Below are 17,529 nucleotides of genomic sequence, written 5' to 3' on the forward strand. Positions count from 1 at the left end.
AAATATGGACGATCCGAGATACTTTCGTTTCGTTTAGTCTCTTTTGGGCCACCGTAGTGTACGTAACCTGTACGTCACGAATCTGCTGCGCAGTAGCAGCGTAGCATGCTAGCGAGTAAAAACAATACTTGATAATGTAACATTTATCTTACATTTTTACACTAAATATTATCGCTAAATTGTAAAACTAAAGCTAATAACGTCGAGCATCATGGAAACAGAAAACCGACCCAAAAAGGTGAGTAACGTTACTATTATGTAAATAAATGGGTCTTAATAAAGGAAACAGACTCGTAAAACAGACCCACATTCACAGTATTAAACGTGTGGTTAATTGTACATCGATTCGATTTTTCCCTATTGGTTACTATATTTATCTATTATAAAATTACGTTTTAGCAGTTTAAATAACGAGTTAAATGTGTCAAAATTAAGCAAACTAGTGTGCTTGTTTGTGTTTTGATAAAACTGATTTAATCTGTTAAAGCTCACCCTGTTTTAGTGTAAATAAGCACTTATACGAAGAGAATGTGTGCTCCTGAACTGCTTTATAACGTTATGTGATGCTGTTTGATATGTAATGAATGCAGTTTGTATTATTTGTAATGCTGTGCGACTTGTGTAATTGTCAGAGAAACTACTCGGAGAAGTCTGGATCAGAGGGCTCAGAGGATGATGACTATGTGCCGTATGTTCCTGTTAAGATTAGAAAACAGCAGATGGTAAGCAATCTCTACTACAGCATGGTCACTGATTGTCATGAGAAACGTGTTTTTGTTTCCTATGTCAGTTCTGTGGCTCTCTGCCACTGTCTTGGATATTTGCTATGGTTCTTGAAAAACTCTGTCTCATTCTTTTGCCGTGACCGTCAGCTCCATAAGGTGATGCGTCTACGTGGGAAAGGGCTCACGGAAGAGGAACAGAAAGACAGCGGTGGAGAGCAGAAAGATGAGGATGAGGGTCTGGGCCCCCGATCCAATGTCAGTCTGCTGGACCAGCACCAACACCTCAAGGAGAAAGCTGAAGGTCTTTACACACTCCCCTGTTCTTCATTACTTGTTTACAGTCTAATGCTGTGGTTCTCAGCCTTTTTTACTTTGGGCTTCCCACTGTCTTAACAATATTTGAAGCCCTGAAGAAGACTCTATTACATCCATGGATCGATCTATCTATCTATATATATCCATAACTATATATCTATATCTATATATATATATATAGAGAGAGAGAGAGAGAGAGAGAGTACTGAGCTCAATCTTTTGAACGGTAGTATATATTGTTACAAAAGATTTTTTTTTTTTTTTTTTTTTTTTTTAAATTTGTATTCAAAAATCTAAAGCAGCACAACTGTTTCCAGTATTGATGATAAATCAGCATATTATAATGGTTTCTGAAAAATCATGTGACGCTGAAGACTGGAGTAATGGTTGATGAAAATTCAACTTTGCATCACAGAAATAAATAATATTTTAAAGTATATTAAAATTGAAAACCATTATTTTAAACTGTAATAATATTTCACAATATTACTCTTTTTTTTCTGTATTTTTGGTCAAATAAATGCAGGCTTGATGAGCATAAGAGACTTCTTTCAAAAACATTATAAATAGTGTTTCCAAACTTTTGACCGGTGCAGTGAATGTGTATGTACGGAAACAACTTTGATTGTCTTTGGTGCATCAGTCATTTCAAACTTTCATTTGAGGTGTTTAGTTTTTGAGTTACTTTCATAAATGTTTGTTTTTTATTACACATTTTAGCTTGTTTAACCTGTGTGTAAAATTCAATGATTAAAAATGTAATTTAAACCTGGAAATAAAAAGAGATCTAAGATTTTGGTTTTGAAAATATAAATTTAAGATGTAAATGTATAAATATGAAAGTTTTAATTTATTTTTTAAAATGTTTTCACTTAAATTATACTTGTATTACAGTATAGTTTCAAAAGGAAAAAAAAATATAGGCCTATATTAATTTTCTTGAGTGGTCTCTGTTTTTTTTTCTTCCATAATTTTTATTTATTCTCAATTCTCACATTAATAATTCTAGCTCGAAAGGAGTCCGCAAAGGAGAAGCAGTTGAAAGAGGAAGAAAAAATTCTGGAAAGTGTGGCTGAAGGCAGAGGTAAGCTAAAACAGAATCATTTGCCAGGTTCTTAAATGTATTGGTCAAAAGTATTTATCATCATAAACCTGCATCTTTCAATATCTTTATCAGCTCTAATGTCTGTGAAGGAAATGGCCAAAGGAATCACATACGATGACCCAATAAAAACAAGGTGAGCTGACTTTCACTCTCCAAATCATGTGTGTTTGCATTAAAGACAACACCAAATAATTTCTGATATTCTCTTCAGCTGGAATGCACCACGTTACATTCTCGGCATGCCGCCAGCACGGCACGAACGTGTACGGAAGAAGTACCATATTCTTGTTGAAGGTGAAGGCATTCCACCACCCATTAAGAGCTTTAGAGAGATGAAGCTTCCTCAGGGTAAGATCCATCTCACCTATTTTACATGCAGCACCTCACTCACAGCTTCACGCTAATGGCCCGCTCTTAACTCTAATGGTCTTTGCAGCCATCCTGAAAGGACTGAAGAAGAAAGGAATCGTTCACCCAACACCCATTCAGATTCAGGGAATACCAACCATGTGAGTTCCATGTGGGGCTGTTTTGCTTGGGGCAATATTCAATCATTATTATACAGTGTCAGGGGGCTTTAGATGGTTTTAGCTTGTTTCTCATTTAAAAAAGTACAAATAAACATTTAGCTTGAATTTTAATAAAAAATATTTAACTATTTTAATATTCTCATATTAAAGTGTATGTATGTACAGTACCAGTCAAAAGTTTGGAAACGTTACTATTTTTAATGTTTTTGAAAGAAGTCTCTTATGCTCATCAAGCCTGCAGTTAAAAAAAACAACAACAAAAAAAAACAGTAATATTATGAAATATTATTACAATTTAAAATAATGGTTCTCTTTTTTTAATATACTTTAAAATGTAATTTATTTTTGTGATGCAAAGCTGAATTTTCATCAGCAAGTACTCCAGTATTTGGTGTCTTATGATCCTTCAGAAATCATTCTAATATGATGATTTATGATCAATGTTGGAAACAGTTGTGCTGCTTAATATTTTTTTTTATAACCTGAGATACTTTTTTCAGGATTATTTGATGAATAAAAAGTTAAAAAGAACTGTATTTATTTAGAATAGAAATATTTTGTAACAATATACACTACCGTTCAAAAGTTTGGGAACAATAACTTTTTTTTTAAAAAGAAATTAGTACTTTAATTCAACAAGGATGCGTTAAATTGATAAAAGGTGATGGTAACGATTTATATTGTTAGAAATGTTTTTATTTTGAATAAATGCTGTTTTTATTAATAAATGCTGTTAACGTTTTACTCATCAATGAATCCTGAAAAAAGTATTCCAAAAAAATATATTAAGCAGCACAACTGTTTCCATCATTGATAATAACTGAGTATCAAATCATCATATTAGAATGATTTCTGAAGGATCATAAGACACCAAAGACTGGAGTACTTGCTGATGAAAATTCAGCTTTGCATCACAAAAATAAATAACATTTTAAAATATATTAAAAAAGAGAACCATTATTTTAAATTGTAATAATATTTCATAATATTACTGTTTTTTTTTTTTTTGTTTGTTTTTGTTTTAACTGCAGGCTTGATGAGCATAAGAGACTTCTTTCAAAAACATTAAAAATAGTAATGTTTCCAAACTTTTGACTGGTACTGTATGTGTGTATATATATATATATATATATATATATATATATATATATACATATATATATATATATATATATATATATATATATGTATATGTGTATATATATATGTGTATATGTATATATATGTACACACACACATACTGTACATATGGCATAAACATTTCAAAATATTAACATTATTTATTTGTTTGTTTGTTTAGTCTCTATGGCAGGGACATGATTGGCATTGCCTTCACCGGCTCAGGAAAAACCCTGGTTTTCACGCTGCCCATCACTATGTTTTGTCTGGAGCAAGAGAAACGGCTACCCTTCTGTAAGAGAGAGGGACCCTACGGCCTCATCATTTGCCCTTCTGTAAGCCCACTCTGTCTCTCACACATCCTGTGTCATCTGCTTGAAATATGGCAGAAAAAAATTAAAGCAGATTACCTATATTTCACAATATTTCTTCATATAAATCACAAGTCAAGAGTCAGATGGCAACAGTATGGTAATTTATATTGCACGTCTTTCTCTTCGTCTGTAGAGGGAGCTGGCGAGGCAGACACATAGTATCATTGAATACTACTGTAAACTCCTAGAGGATGAAGGGGCTCCACAGTTGCGATGTGCGCTGTGTATTGGGGGCATGTCCGTCAAAGACCAGATGGAGGTTGTAAAGCAGTAAGTCAAATTATTTAAATTTACACCTCATGACATTTAAAAAAAGAAAAGGTCTTTCATACTGGGTCTTCTTTACTTGGATGCTGATTTATTTAGAAAAATCCCTTATAAACTTATGAATGATGATGTGATTGTAGTGGGGTGCACATGATGGTGGCCACTCCTGGCAGACTGATGGACCTGCTGAACAAGAAGATGGTGAGTCTGGATATCTGCCGCTATCTGGCTCTGGATGAGGCTGACAGGATGATTGACATGGGTTTTGAGGAGGACATTAGGACTATCTTCTCTTACTTTAAGGTACTTTTCTGCACATCTATTCTGAACATTTAGTCAGAATATATAACTAAATGTCACTGCACTGCTCTTTTCAATGTTTTCCTGAATATGTAGTGGTTTTATCATCAAGGGTAATTTCACCAGGATAAGAGTGTTTTTTGCCTGATATTATGGTCTGCTTTAGGGTCAGAGACAAACGCTGCTCTTTAGTGCCACTATGCCCAAGAAGATCCAGAACTTTGCCAAAAGTGCTTTAGTGAAACCCATCACCATTAATGTGGGCAGAGCTGGAGCTGCAAGCTTGGACGTCATCCAGGTAAGACATTAAGATGAAGGCCCGGCATTATTAATTATTACCTTTTACTTGTTTTGTAAAATTCTATCATCATTTACTCAGCCTCATGTCGCTCCAAACCTGGACGACTTTATTTCTTTTGTGGAACATGAAAGAAGATATTTTGAAGAATGTTGGTAACCAAACAGTTTCAGTTCCCACATGACCACCAGAAGTCACTGGGAACTGAAACTGTTTGGTTACCAACATTCTTCAAAATATCTTCATTGATGTTCTGCAAAAGAAAGAAATGCATACAGATTTGGAAAGACAAGAGGGTGAGTAAATTATGACTATGAATAATACACTACCGTTCAAAAGCGGGTTGTTTTTGGAAGAAATAATTTTTGTCAGCAAAGATGCATTAAATGTGAAAATAAAGGCATTTAAGATGTTACAAAAGATTTCTATTTCAAATAAATGTCTGTTCTTTTGATCATTCAAATATCCTGAAAAACAAATATTACGGTTTACACAAAATATCAAGCAGAAATGTATCAAAATATGATTTCTGTAGGATCATGTGACACTGAAGACTGAAATGCTGAAAATTCAGCTTTGCCATCACAGGAATAAATACAAAATTTAAATATATTAAAATGGAAAACAGATATTTTGAATTGTAGTGATTTTTAATGATTTTAACAGTATTTCTGATCTTTATTTGCAGCTTGGGTGAGCATAAGAGACTAAATAATATTTAAAAAAATCTTGCCAACCCCAAACTTTTGAACATTAGTGTATGCTAATGAATCTGAACAGAACGTTTTTCTTATATACGTCCTCACTTTAATTTGTGTGTTTTAGGAAGTGGAATATGTCAAAGAGGAGGCCAAAATGGTTTATCTCCTGGAGTGTCTTCAGAAGACCCCACCTCCGGTACGTGGCGCCTCGTTCTTTTTAAACCACATCTGAGAACCCTACATTATCTCTTCTAAAGGTCATACTCGTACATTGTGTCTTAGGTATTGATCTTTGCGGAGAAGAAAGCAGATGTAGATGCCATACACGAGTATCTTCTGCTGAAAGGTGTGGAGGCAGTGGCTATTCACGGAGGAAAAGGTACCACATCATCCATCTCAATCTGCTTGTAAAGCACACACTGTCAATCAGCTGTATGCATGCTGGCTCCTGCAGCTACAGACGCTCTCCACCGGGTGTCATAGTCATAGTGCTAAACCAGTGTTCAAACTATGCCAGAACTTTTGATCTCACTTGACCTCAAAGAAGCGATGAACTCTGCAGTTTCTGTGGCTTCACTTGACACTGATCATACGCACTAGCTAATGCTGTTCACGTTACCTAAAATAACTAATAGTCTGTTATGAATGTGACTGTTCAGCACAAAAGTAAACAGATCATACAGTTCAGCAACACACTCCTCAATTGTGCTTTTTAGACCAAGAAGAGAGAACGAAAGCCATTGAAGCATTCAAAGAGGGAAAGAAAGACGTCTTAGTGGCTACTGATGTTGCTTCGAAGGGTCTGGATTTCCCAGCTATCCAGCATGTAGTCAATTATGACATGCCAGAGGAGATTGAGAACTATGGTAGGTGTTCAGATGATTTTGTTTTAAATATAAATGATTTTTATGAGCATAAAAATATCCAAAGGGACATTTATAATGCTTCTAAAGATTTATATTTCAAATAAACGCTAGTATTTAATATGGTTCATACAGTTCAAAACGTATTTAGAAGCCACACATGTGGGAATGTGTTTTAGATAACAAAATGTCAATATTGTAAATGGCATTTATTTTAAATAACGGTAGTATAAGCACTCCTTTCACATTTGACAAGTTTATGAAATTAGCTTATTAAATGTCATTGCAAAAATGGTTCAGAAAAGTAGTTAGTTACGATGAAAGCTCATAATATAACTGTAGATGCCACTTTTTTTGTTGTTGTTGTATGTTTACATGAAATGTGTGACACATTTATTCCACAGTCCACCGAATAGGCAGAACAGGTCGATCTGGAAAGACAGGAATAGCAACAACATTTATCAACAAAGGATGTGGTAAGTTTTTTTAATATATATATATATATATATATATATATAGATATATATATAGATATATAGATATATATATAGATATATAGATAGATATATATATATATATATATATATATATATATATATATATATATATATAGATTGATCTTTCATTTCTTTCATTTTTATTTATTGTATCGTTGCTTCTTCCGAAATAAAATTACCACAAACAATGAATAATTATTTCCAAAAATATACTGTATAGATGTTATTGTGCATCTAAACTCTTTTTTTATTTCATAGATGAGTCTGTGCTGATGGATCTGAAAGCTCTTTTGGTTGAAGCCAAACAGAAGGTTCCTCCTGTACTGCAGGTCCTCCAAACGGGAGACGAGACGATGCTGGATATTGGAGGTACAAATTACATACTTATTGCTTAAACAAGCTTATATAGCTTACATGCACAACATTGTTGCAACATTTGCTTGATTGTGCAAAGAGGTTCAAGTACAAGATAAAGGCATTTTTAACTTCTTCTTTTCTATCTAGGAGAGAGAGGCTGTACATTTTGTGGCGGTTTGGGCCACAGGATCACAGATTGTCCCAAGTTGGAGGCCATGCAGACAAAACAGGTCACCAACATCGGCCGCAAAGACTACTTGGCCAACAGCTCCATGGATTTTTAATGCTGTCTACTCCTTCGACGTTAAATTCTTCATTGAGAGAGGCTTCGGTGTTATGTTTTATGTCATTTTGTACAAAATGTATTATTCATGGAACTGTACATTGTTTCATTCATTTCAGTGAATCTTTTGTTGCAAAATACAGTCAAAAATACAGCTTTGTATAAGTAAAAAAATGATTAAAGGTAGTGAGTTTTCAGCAGGTTTTGCTCTATATTGATGTTGATGAATCATGTAACAGCTGAAGTGTTAGAGTATTTATCTGAAATCCACTCAGGCATATTTTTGACAGTTAATTGTTTATTTGCTACACATCCAGTGTAAATATATGAACGTCAATTCATTCTCTTCTTTTTATGATGCAAATAAAATTCTTCATAGATATTACTTTGAGTATCTGATTACATCTCTTTGCAACGTCCTGTTTATGACCAAGCTTTGCTGATTGTTAATAAAGAAGCACGTCAATGTAAAGTTCTCAGCGTTTGTAGGAAACCAGTCCGGTCCATTTTTAGGCCTCTTGGTGGTGAATGACGTGACCCATAACCTCACTGTAGCATGATTACGATCAAATTTAGCATCATACACGTCTCTCTCTTTCGGTCTCTCTGTCTGTCTGTCTGTCTGTCTCTCTCTCTCTCTCTCTCTCTCTCTCTCTCTCTCGCTCTCTCTCTCTCTCTCTGTTTTGTCACCTTCTGTAGAAAATACAGGAACTGGACAGGAGCACTTAGAGGCAAACTAGCACAATGGACGTAATCTCTAAAGAGGGACCGCTCTTTTTGCAGGGGGTCAAGTTTGGGAAGGTAAGATTGTTCATTGAAAATTATAATTTAACACGCGTGGAAATTGTGTGGCTTTAATTTTATTGATTAATTATTTGAATTCTAGTATTAGTACTACTATTATATTTGTTTTTTTTTAGTTTTTATGCATTTTATATTACTTATATTAATAGTATATTTTATAGTTTATTGCTTGAGTGTGAAGTTAGCCAGGCCGAGGTCATGGGTTAAACTTGCATGGGAACACACATACTGATAAAATGTGATAACTTTGATTAAAAAAATGTCAGGCAAATGCATATAAATATCAACAGATTTAAAGGGAGATTAAAATCCAAAAGTGATGAAAATCATTTTTTAATCATTTACTCTTGCCCTCATTTCATTCCAAACCTGCGAGTATTTATTTTATTTTTATCCATACAATGTAAGTGAATGGACTCCAATGTTGTTTGGTTACCAACGTTCTTCAAAATATCTTTTGTGTTCTGGAGAAGAAAAAGTCATACAGGTTTGGAACAACATGAGGGTGAGTAAATTATGACAGAATTATTGTTTTCAGGTGAACTGCTCCTTTAAAGTAATTACAATTTATTAGGTAGGAAGTAATGGAAAGGAAAAGGCAGGAAAATCATTGCTAATCACATTTATAACAGCATTAAAGCATCCCTTTAATTATTTACAACTAGCCTTGGGAATTATAGGCAGTCAGAAATATTCAACTGTACATTATTAATATAGAAGGGAAACGGCAGCTGGTTACCACCTGAGGTACTTCCATCTTCATGGTAGTGTTTAACGGCTATGAATCATGCATAGGAGATTAAACGAAGCAACTTTTCATAACTTCTTCTGCTGCCTCTGGCATAGACCTTATTCACAGCAGCGCCATCTTTGATTTTTAATGGGAATGAAAGCGAGGCTGTGAGGGATAGACATGCATCTCTTCAATGGGCTGTACTGTTATGTGTTTTTGGATTGTTCTGCTCATGAAACACTGGAAAAATATCTTTCCAAGAAATTTCAGTTGACAAAAAACTACCGACAATATAAGCTGTGGAAAATTGTAAGTAATCTAGGAGCTTTATACAGCTTTTTACAGCGGATGCCATTGGAAACAAGGCAAGACTATCCCTCACAGCCTCACTTTCATTCCTGTCATGGCGCTGCTCTGAATAAGGTCTATGCTCTCCCAGATACTAACCAGTCCCAGTGGAGGAGTACTGAACCAGACAGTCTGATAAACCCTTCCGAGTTATGCCACAAAGTAATTTATTTTCCTTACTCTGTCTTTGCCTCCATTTAAACATTCCCCTTGTTCCTGCAGAAGATATGGCGGAAATCCTGGCTGATTCTCTTTGAGCCCAGCCCTGCAGGGATTGGTCGCATGGAGCTGTACGACATGCGTGATGGAGGGGGTCTGAAGGGGTTCGCCATTGCGAGGCCTGCGGGGCTCAGGAAGACGGACAAACGGGTGATTCGCCTGACAGACTGTCTGAGCATCACCCCGGCCCCAGGAGAGAGCTGTCCCACGGATTGCTCTGCCTTCTTTTTAAACACCACCTCATGCACCTACACAATCGCTGCTCCCACTCGAGAGGACTGGATCTCTGTTCTGTGCCAGCTAGCATTTCAGGTATGAGGATTTTGCAAAGCACAATGTGTTCTTGGGTCAAACATTCCTGTCAAATTTAACCTTAACTTTTAATTAACAATTACATTTAATTTACATATTTGGCTGATGCTTTTATTATTCAACGCGACTTACATTGCATTCAAGGTAGGCTATACATTTCATTTGGTGATGCATTCTATGGGAATCGAACCCATGACCTTGGCATTGCTAGCATTGCTTATGGAGTGTTTGAGCTACAAAATCTCATTGCAACTTCTGTATGCAATATATTTGCCTGGGTGTTACTCTGGTTTTAAGAGGCAAACAATTTTCATGTCATGAAGTTATCTTTGAAAATCATGGATATGAAAAACAAGGATTGGAGCTGCTTGCATTGTTAAATGCAAAACATTCTATAGTTGCCTTGACAAGAATTTTTAAGTTCAAAAGACTACTTTACTAATTAGATGAGCAGAAGTTTTTAAGTTGGCTCAACCGGAGCTAATTATTTGAGTTAACCTAAAAAGTTGAGTGTGATAGGTTGACTTATTTTTTTTCCAAGTTGGCTCATCTAGTTGTTTTTAGTTGCCTTGACAATCATTTTTAAGGCTCAACTAGTTTTTTGTTGTTGTTGTTGCTTTGAAAATAAGTTTTAAGTTCAAAAGACTACCTGTAGCTCATTAGATAAATAAAAGTATTTTAGTTCAATTGGAGCGAATTAAGTTAAATTTTAAGTTAAATTTAACATCAAGTTAAAAAGTTGAGTGTGATATGTTGCCTTTTTTTTAGTTATGAGCCACTGCTAAAATCAAAGGGAAATTTATTAAAATATATTATTGATACATTGTTCAAGCAACTACGAACAAGGATTTTGATCTAGGAACATATCATAGGATCCAGTCTCCTCTCAGAAGTTAACCGTTTTGATCCATTCATGATGTATCCAAAACCAGTACAAGTTTTATCTGACACCTAAAACCAGGCAACAGCAAGTTTGTCCGATACCCTAAACTAGTTAACACAACATTTTGTCTCATATCAAAGCTAGTCATTAACCAACTTTTCGGCAGAAGCAAGAGATGAAGTGTTGGTAAATCAAGCAGTTAATTGAATCATTTTAGTTGCATTTAGTTGCTAAAGCAAATCATCATTGAATGGAAGTACATTTTCCCAAGTACTAAAGTGACTAAATTCAACACATCTATTATGACAAACTGTTTTTAAAGTACATCTTCTAACAACAGCTCGCCTGTCACAGAGGAAGTGTTGATAACCACACCTTTGAGTTTATGATTGCACAAGATAGTTCTTTTCAAAGATTGATAGCATAAAAAGAGGAATTACTAATGTACATTGCTATCAACTGCCTTATTATTTTTTTTTAGAAAACCCAAGGAACTGAAGATGCCAGGAAAGTCCAGAAAGATAAATACATGCCACTGGCTGATAATCAAGTGTACTCCACCTGGGGAGCAGGTGAGACTGGGGTCTAAAAATACACCTCGCTATAAGCGAAGCCTGATCCAGAACCACGATAACGATTAGCTACTGTTAAACTAGGTGTAACCAACTGTTTGTTTCAGTTAAGCAAGAGGATGTGTTTTAATGATGCAGACGTACTTCTGTTTATTATGTGGTCCTGTATCTATATGTAGATCTAAAATAATAAGAAAAGAGCACAGAAATAATCACTCTCACACATACTATTTGATAAACAGAGACAATCAATTAGGGTTGTCAAGCATTTAAAAAATGTAATTGAATTACATTACATGATATGATGATTAATTAATAAAATTATTCACAAATAATGGCATAGATCAATATTTTTTGCTGAGAAAAATCCCGAAATGAAGACAGTTCAAAGACGTTATTGCGGTGGATAAATGAAAAAGTTATAAAAAGTGTCAAAATATTGTTTTATCTTCTTATCTTTGAACTTTTTTCATCTACTCATGCAGATGGCCGTCTTTGGTGTTGCATCATATCTTGCTGTTCGTTTCAGCATCTTGACATATTTCTGTCTTATTTAGAAGTAGTCTGGTGAGAAGTTACAGGTCTTGTTTTATTAACTTGTAAATTTTACTTATTTAAAACATTTTGGGATCTACCTTCCTCTTTCTCATAAATAAATATTATGCAGCGCATTCCTAGTTTTCCCCATTTTCTTAGTATTAAAATGCTCACCCAGAGATGCGTTAAATAACAGTTAAATATAAATGATAAGAAGTCTAGTCTCAGAGAAACTGGTGGTCATTCTCAAGATGACTTGCAACACTGATAACGCAAATTCTATGAAACACGAAGTAACGTTATCTGAAATCTGTTTTTGAGCCAGACAGATGTATTGCTGTTGGACTATAGATCTACAGTATGTGTGCATAAAAGGTGTTAGCACTCAGTACATACCCTAAAGAAAAATAAATTATAAGTATACTACAAATACATTTACATATTTTCAGTATGTACTTAATATGAATACCCTGCAATTGTTATACTTAAAGTGTGTTAAATTGGAAAAAAACGAATTTAGTATTAAATGTACTATAGTTATCCAGAAATAGTGCTGAATGTGCATATTCATAGATCCTCGTATACTAAATGAGGCAAGGTGAGTTACATTCAAGCTATTTTAAGGCAAATTTGTCAAAATGTCAAGGGAATTATTATTTTATTTTTTTTAAATATGTAATTTTGGTGATCAAAGATGAGTTTTAATGGATAAAATTATTGACTACAGGGGGACTTTAAGTATATTTGATTGTGCTAAACTGGAACTATTGCAAGTATACTTCAGGTACACTTTAAATATCTTTCATTTAAAGACTGATATTATACATATATATATATATATATACATATATAGGGGAGAGTGGGGTGATTTGTGCAAGGGGGGGGGGGAAGTAGTTCCACCCTTGTTTCTGGAAAACCATAGAAGAAATTGGTCATGTGACCACATCATTTTGAAAAGCAATCACTTTTACTCGTCCTCCAAAGAAGAGAGACACATGGCATGAGAGTTAAGCATATTTTAGTGCAAAAAACTGTTTTTTCCCTTTCAAAGTAAAATTTCTATGATTAAGGTTTTTTGATTGTAGTGTCTGAACAATTATAGACAAGTTTGAAAACATTTCACACATGTTTTAGTGCTTTAGTAGGCTACACAATGAGTCTATACAGTTAGCATGATGTTAGCTCTTAACTGCTGGATCATTCTAGTTTTTCAAACTTGTGGGTCCGGGGTGATTTGTGCCAAAGGGCCTGGGTTAAGTTGTGCCAGATCCAGACCACCTAGACCTACATTCTCACAGGGGATAATCTTGAGAAGTGAGGAGATGGGCATGCCTCATCATTGTTTTACTTTGGCCTGACTGTTATTTGTTTAATTTAGCTAACACTGATTTCAGTTTTGAGTTTGCACTATGTTATTAAAGAGAAGTTTTATTCCGTTTTTAAGTGGCCTATGTCACAATAGGATGTTTAGAAATGAGCCTAGTCACTTTATTCTTATATGTTACATAATTGACAGCGCTATGTCAACAGGCATCTATTGCCAAAGCCTTTTTGCCTGAAATGATTCACAAATATCATATATTGTGTTGCTATGGTGCTCTAAATGGTTGCTAGGGCGTAGCTTGATAGCTTCACAATGATCCTGAGAGACTTATTGGTCGTCTGAGTAAAATGAGCCCGCCCCCTTGTCTCTATGACACTGTGATCCAGAGTTATGTTCAATACAAAATCCCTATGCAATTGACCCTTCGCAGGGAGCTTGATTGACAGGTGATCTGACAAATCATACTTCGCCATCCGCCATTTTGTCCGACAAAGCAGTCAGGAGAGTTAGTAGATTAACATGGGAGGATTTGAACTTGAAAAACGGAGTGTACTGACATCTTTCCGCGGTTAAAACAATATTCCTTCTTATGTTTGTTCATGTTTATTTGAGGCTATAAATTAACTAGAAGGAAGAGATGATCGGTTCACGAGCAGCTTTATCTGATGCTCTACAGCGATCTGTCACGACACATTAAAGAGACACAAAACGGTATTTATTGTTTAAATTTCTTTTAAAAAATGACCAAATTTGAAAGGTGAGACTTTGTTTAATATGTTTAATATCAAACGTAACCGAAAAGTAACCTGATCTGTCCTGCTCCGCGATGTATTTTTCACTGCGTGGAACATGGTGTGGCGTGAGAACGGCGTAGCTTGTCGGACATAGCGACAGTAACTAAGGGGGGCGGGTCTTTGCGAACGGTCAATTGACCATAGTATGAAAAACGCATGCTATGGTATTCCAGGGTGACAATATCTAAATAAACCTTAAATTAGTAATTTTGTATTGAATTTATCTTGCTTTCATATAGCATTATGGTTCATAACATTAAAATGTTCTGTTTTACTTCAGAAATCACTGGCACAATTTACCCCCATTGTATTCCCCCAAAGGCACAACTTCCCCCACACCAGGAGCAAGTTGTGCCATGAGACCACTTTTTTTCCAAGAGCTATATTTCTGAAACAATTTATTTCAGATCCAAAGTTATTGTTCTCAGGGATGCACCACATCCTGAAATATATGTACATCCTTAAGTTGAAGGCATTACTGCCATGGCCTCACTTTAAAGTCACTTTGAGTAAAAACTGGCACAACTCACCCCACTCTCCCCTACTATGACTATATATGTGTGTGTATGAATATATTAGCTAACTAGAATGATTAAAGAAATGTGAAAATATTTTGGTAAAGTTAGATTTATGCAGCCTGGTTTTTTTAAAGATATTTATTTCCTATTGATCAAGATTTAAGATTGCTTTTAGACAAATTCTTCATGTAATCAATTTCACTACTTCATAAGTCTTGGCCACCCCTGTAAAATATATTTTATTTAGTCTTTCATTCCAGAGGTCTGACATCACAGGGTTTGCCCAGAGAGACTTTGGTTTGATGTTTTTATGAATTCCACCCCACAGGCCAGTTCCAGGTGACAGTGCAGAGCACAGATGCGTCTAAGAGGTGTAGGATGTCTGCTTCATACCTGCTGTCTTGTGAGAAAGAGGCTATTTGCCTGCTGGACCTCAAGACCGGACAGTCCATCTACAGCTGGCCCTACAGGCTCCTCCGGAGATTTGGCCAAGTCAAGGTGATTCATGAGGAATAAAGAGATATGTAACCCTCTGACTCAACATTTTGCTTATATAAATTATACACACATGTGTATATCCCTGAAGGACCATGATTGAAAACCACTGTCTTAGGGCACATTTACACGACGACGATGTACTAAAAACTGAATATATATATATTTCCTTTGCATTTTTTGCGTACAGATGACAACTTTGTCAAAATGATCCGCGATAACGACTAAAACGCTGTATTCTGCTGTCAGGCCAGTAGTTGGCGATTTCACTTTGTGAAGAAGCACTATGTGCCTATAGACTAAACACGTAATACACACATCACCGTTTTCAAATTTGCATTTTTGTTGTTTACATGGAGACAATAACAGTATCGTTTTTAAAAACATACACTTTTGAAATTATCAATGTTGAAAACAATTGTGCTGCTTACAGTTTTTGTGGAAAGTTCTTCTGGATTCTTTGATGAATAGAAACAGAATGTTTTGCCATTTTTTTGGTAAGGAGGATCTTAAATGATTGAAAATATTGAATTACTTTCTTGTGAATATAAGTTTTTGAATTTGAACTATTTATGTCTTTTCAGGGGGGAATTATGATCGAGGCTGGTCGTCGCTGTCACACTGGGGAGGGTCAGTTCATTTTCTTGTCAAAACAGGGGTCACAAATACACAGGGCCATTGAGGAGGCCATCATGCACCAGAGTGTACAAGAACTGCTGGCACAAGCTTCTGCTCTTCCGCAAGAGTTTGCACCTCAGCCCCCCTCGCCTAAAAGCAAACCACAGGACAAGTCTAAGGTGAAAATGCTTCCTCCAATCAGCATGAACCAAGAGCGACCGCGCCCAGCATTAAAATGCAAATATGGACAGCAGATACACAAAACCATTGAGGAGGTTCTCGTACACCAGAGTCTCCAAGAGCTGCTGCCACCACCCAAACTAGCCATTCCAGCCCCACCAATTTCACCAAAACCCAAAACTAAAGTCAACAACAATCAGGAAAGACCTTGCCCACCTGCACTGCAGAAATATGGGCAGCCAAAACACAGGGTCATGGAAGGAGCTCTCACACACCAAAATGTCCAAGGGCTACTGGCATCATCCAACCCTCCTCAACAAGCCCCTCCACTGCCACCACCCTTGCCTAAAAACAAACCACGGGACAGGCCTAATGTTAAAAAGCATCCTCCGGCTAACTTAAATCAAGAAAGACCATGTCCAGCACTATCACGCAGAAACATCTCCTTACCAGCTCCACCTTCTTGTGTCAAAAGCCCTGTGAATAGCCCAGATGATGTTTTGTATTCAGTAATATTTCCACAACCAAAACCAAGAGCAAAAATGAATCTCCCAAGAGTTGCAACACCTCCCAGTCTACCACAATTCTTTGGAATTCACATGAATCCGGATACAGATGTAATTGTGGAGAAAGAGAAGGAATGGAAATCATCACAAGAACCTTCTGAGAGCAGCGATGATGAGTCTCCTCCCTACACTAACTGGACTGCTAAGACAACCGCCGAGCAGGATCAACCCAATATTGAGGATCTGTATAGCAAAGTGAATTTTGCCTCCAAGCTTAAGAACAGACAGACTGAGAACAACGATGATCAAGAGCAGCCAAACGCTGACCAACAAACTCCCGTGATCACTTCAAGCGAAATCCCTGTCGACTTCAAACAGACCCTTTCTAACATTCTTTTTAGAGAGCCGTCCAAAATGCAACCCCAATTTCCTTCCAGGTCACATGGGGGAAGTTGCGATCAGATAGACAATATAGATGAGGAGATGACTGATTAAGGTTTCCATGTCTATAGTTGAGGTTATTGCTAGCCTGATTGTTGTAAGTGATATGTGTTATACGGTGTGGTAAGTTATCACATGCTTTTTCAATAATAATGTACAGAATATGTGACATAGGCTAATGATTAAATCTATAGAAAACTGTATGATATGAATACTAAAGTAAATGATTTTATTAGAAAAGTCTTTGTAAAAATGTGTATTACTAACCAATAAAACAATTGGTCGCTGGCATGAAATAGTTGGGTGCGTTTGTCGCCTCTCTTTCTTTTAAAGGGATAGTGAAAATTGTAATCATTTACTCATCCTCAAGTTGTTCACTCATCCTCAAGTTGTTCCGAACCTGTATGAGTTTCTTTCTTTTGTTGAAGAAAGTATTTTGAAGAATGTTGGCAACCAGACAGTTGACGGTAGCCATTGTTTTAAGTTTACTATTTTGTTTTCCTAATATGGA

The 17,529-nt window shown here is 35.8% G+C and overlaps 2 protein-coding genes across 2 annotated transcripts; both read left to right on the plus strand.

Moving 5' to 3' along the window:
- Nucleotides 1-55: 55 nt before the first annotated feature.
- ddx41 (DEAD (Asp-Glu-Ala-Asp) box polypeptide 41) lies at nucleotides 56-8,119 on the plus strand. The gene is made up of 17 exons (XM_084132866.1): nucleotides 56-238; nucleotides 633-722; nucleotides 873-1,026; nucleotides 2,050-2,124; nucleotides 2,218-2,278; nucleotides 2,357-2,493; nucleotides 2,582-2,654; nucleotides 3,976-4,129; nucleotides 4,302-4,438; nucleotides 4,576-4,738; nucleotides 4,902-5,033; nucleotides 5,859-5,930; nucleotides 6,017-6,113; nucleotides 6,451-6,600; nucleotides 7,002-7,073; nucleotides 7,353-7,463; nucleotides 7,599-8,119. The coding sequence occupies exons 1-17, from the start codon at nucleotides 212-214 to the stop codon at nucleotides 7,733-7,735; spliced, it is 1,842 nt and encodes a 613-aa protein (XP_083988992.1). The 5' UTR covers nucleotides 56-211; the 3' UTR covers nucleotides 7,736-8,119.
- Nucleotides 8,120-8,377: 258 nt separating this feature from the next.
- Nucleotides 8,378-17,314, plus strand: dok3 (docking protein 3). The gene is made up of 5 exons (XM_084132867.1): nucleotides 8,378-8,535; nucleotides 9,842-10,150; nucleotides 11,515-11,605; nucleotides 15,107-15,276; nucleotides 15,858-17,314. Exons 1-5 carry the CDS (start codon nucleotides 8,479-8,481, stop codon nucleotides 17,070-17,072), a joined length of 1,842 nt encoding a protein of 613 aa, XP_083988993.1. The 5' UTR covers nucleotides 8,378-8,478; the 3' UTR covers nucleotides 17,073-17,314.
- Nucleotides 17,315-17,529: the final 215 nt, after the last annotated feature.

Source organism: Abramis brama (assembly GCF_963993115.1).
Source record: "Abramis brama genome assembly, chromosome: 13".
Classification (NCBI taxonomy): Eukaryota; Metazoa; Chordata; class Actinopteri; order Cypriniformes; family Leuciscidae; genus Abramis; species Abramis brama.